We start from the raw sequence: 1,642 nt of genomic DNA on the forward strand, positions 1-1,642 counted from the left end.
AACGTAGACTTGAGATTTGTTCACGGTAATGTTACTGACAAATTTAATAATGCTACTTATATATCTTGAAAATTAATATTAAGAAAAAATTAAATGTACGAATATATTATAAAAATAATAAATAAATTAATATTAAGTTATTTTAATTATAATTAAAATATCTGGGTAAAAGTATATTATATAGCATATAATATAGAAGGTATTACATAAATGGGAGGATTGATAATGTCAAAAGCATAATAGACTTTTCAGGTGAAAGGTTTGTAAAATCTGATCAAAGTGATTATTGTGATAACTAGAGCTTAGTAAAATAATTTTTGTGTAATGAAAGAAGAAAAAAAATGACTTTTGGGTAATGAATACAAAGTTGAATGACTTTTACCTAACAAAAGAAAGAAAAATGACTTTTGGGTAATGAACACAAAGTTGAATGAAGAGAATAAACCCTGTTTTTTTTTATACTCCTTTATTAATTATGTGAAGAGAATAAACCCTGTTTTTTTTAAGAGATTGACATATGCAAATATCTACAATATATATTGTATTTCCTTCTCCAGTAGGTGAAATCAAAGTTGAATTGACGAAATTCAGGTGTCCTATTAATTTCCCTCTTCATTTGTTCTAAGTCCCGTTTAAACATACCTAAAATAAAAGAAAAAGAGAAGTTGGATAGAAAACAAGATGTTATATATATAGGTTAATGCCACTAACCCTCTTGAGAGTAAAATTTCTTGAAAAATCAGCAAATAGAAATTAAATTACACAGAGAGCTCATGCATATACATAAGTAAAATTCAAAAACATAAGTAGTAACAAAACCACAAGTTTAATTTTTTTCCTTTTTAATTACGTATTCTTGTAAGGAGTAATCTTGATAACTAAGCCAGGGAAAACATCATCAGGATCATGAATATGTGGATTTTCTTCAACAATAAAAGGATCTCCACATTTCTCACTTATTGTATGCAATGTTTCTCCTTCTCTCACCACATAAATTTCATCACATAATGGCAGCTTCTTCATAGCCAAATTCTGCTGCTCATGCACTTGCACTGCGAATTCACTTTCTGTGGATTCGCAGCAGCTCAAGACCAACATGATTGCCAAGAACAAGGTACAATACCATGAAATTGTCTCGGCTAATATTGTCGATGAATGAACACTAGACATGACTACAATATTAATGATTTTTGTTTTCTTGTTCTTAATATTCCTGGAGATGTTTTTGGAGGGTATTTGTAGGGTTTTGTAAGAGGATTAGGAAGGAACAAGACAGAGTGTTGGTTTAAATTGAATTGCAGTACTTGTAGGTGGAGTGGTTATTATGTGAAATTGTTGGGAGTTGAAAAGGTTACTTCTAAGGTTGGGAGTAGGTAACTGTCATAGCAAGAAATTGAAACGTATGAGATGAGAGGGAAAATAAGTTTGTTCAACTGCTTTTTTCAATATATGATACTACATTTCAATTTTTTCAACTAAACAAAGAGAAGTTCTCTCTCTCTCTCTCCTTTCTTTTTGGTGCTGCAAGTTAATTTATAACAAAGTCAAACAAACAACAACAATACTCACACAGTGTCACACCCATTTATATAGCTTTGACTTTGTTTCTTTCTACTATTGACTTTTTGTCATAAGTTTTTCC

General features: G+C 29.9%; 1 protein-coding gene across 1 annotated transcript; it reads right to left on the reverse strand.

Moving 5' to 3' along the window:
- Positions 1–846: 846 nt before the first annotated feature.
- LOC142178305 (uncharacterized) lies at positions 847–1,170 on the reverse strand. The gene has a single exon (XM_075247636.1). It carries the CDS (start codon positions 1,168–1,170, stop codon positions 847–849), a length of 324 nt encoding a protein of 107 aa, XP_075103737.1.
- Between the last annotated feature and the right edge of the window lie 472 nt (positions 1,171–1,642).

The sequence above is a fragment of the Nicotiana tabacum genome, chromosome 24, assembly GCF_000715075.1.
Source record: "Nicotiana tabacum cultivar K326 chromosome 24, ASM71507v2, whole genome shotgun sequence".
NCBI classification, from domain to species: Eukaryota; Viridiplantae; Streptophyta; class Magnoliopsida; order Solanales; family Solanaceae; genus Nicotiana; species Nicotiana tabacum.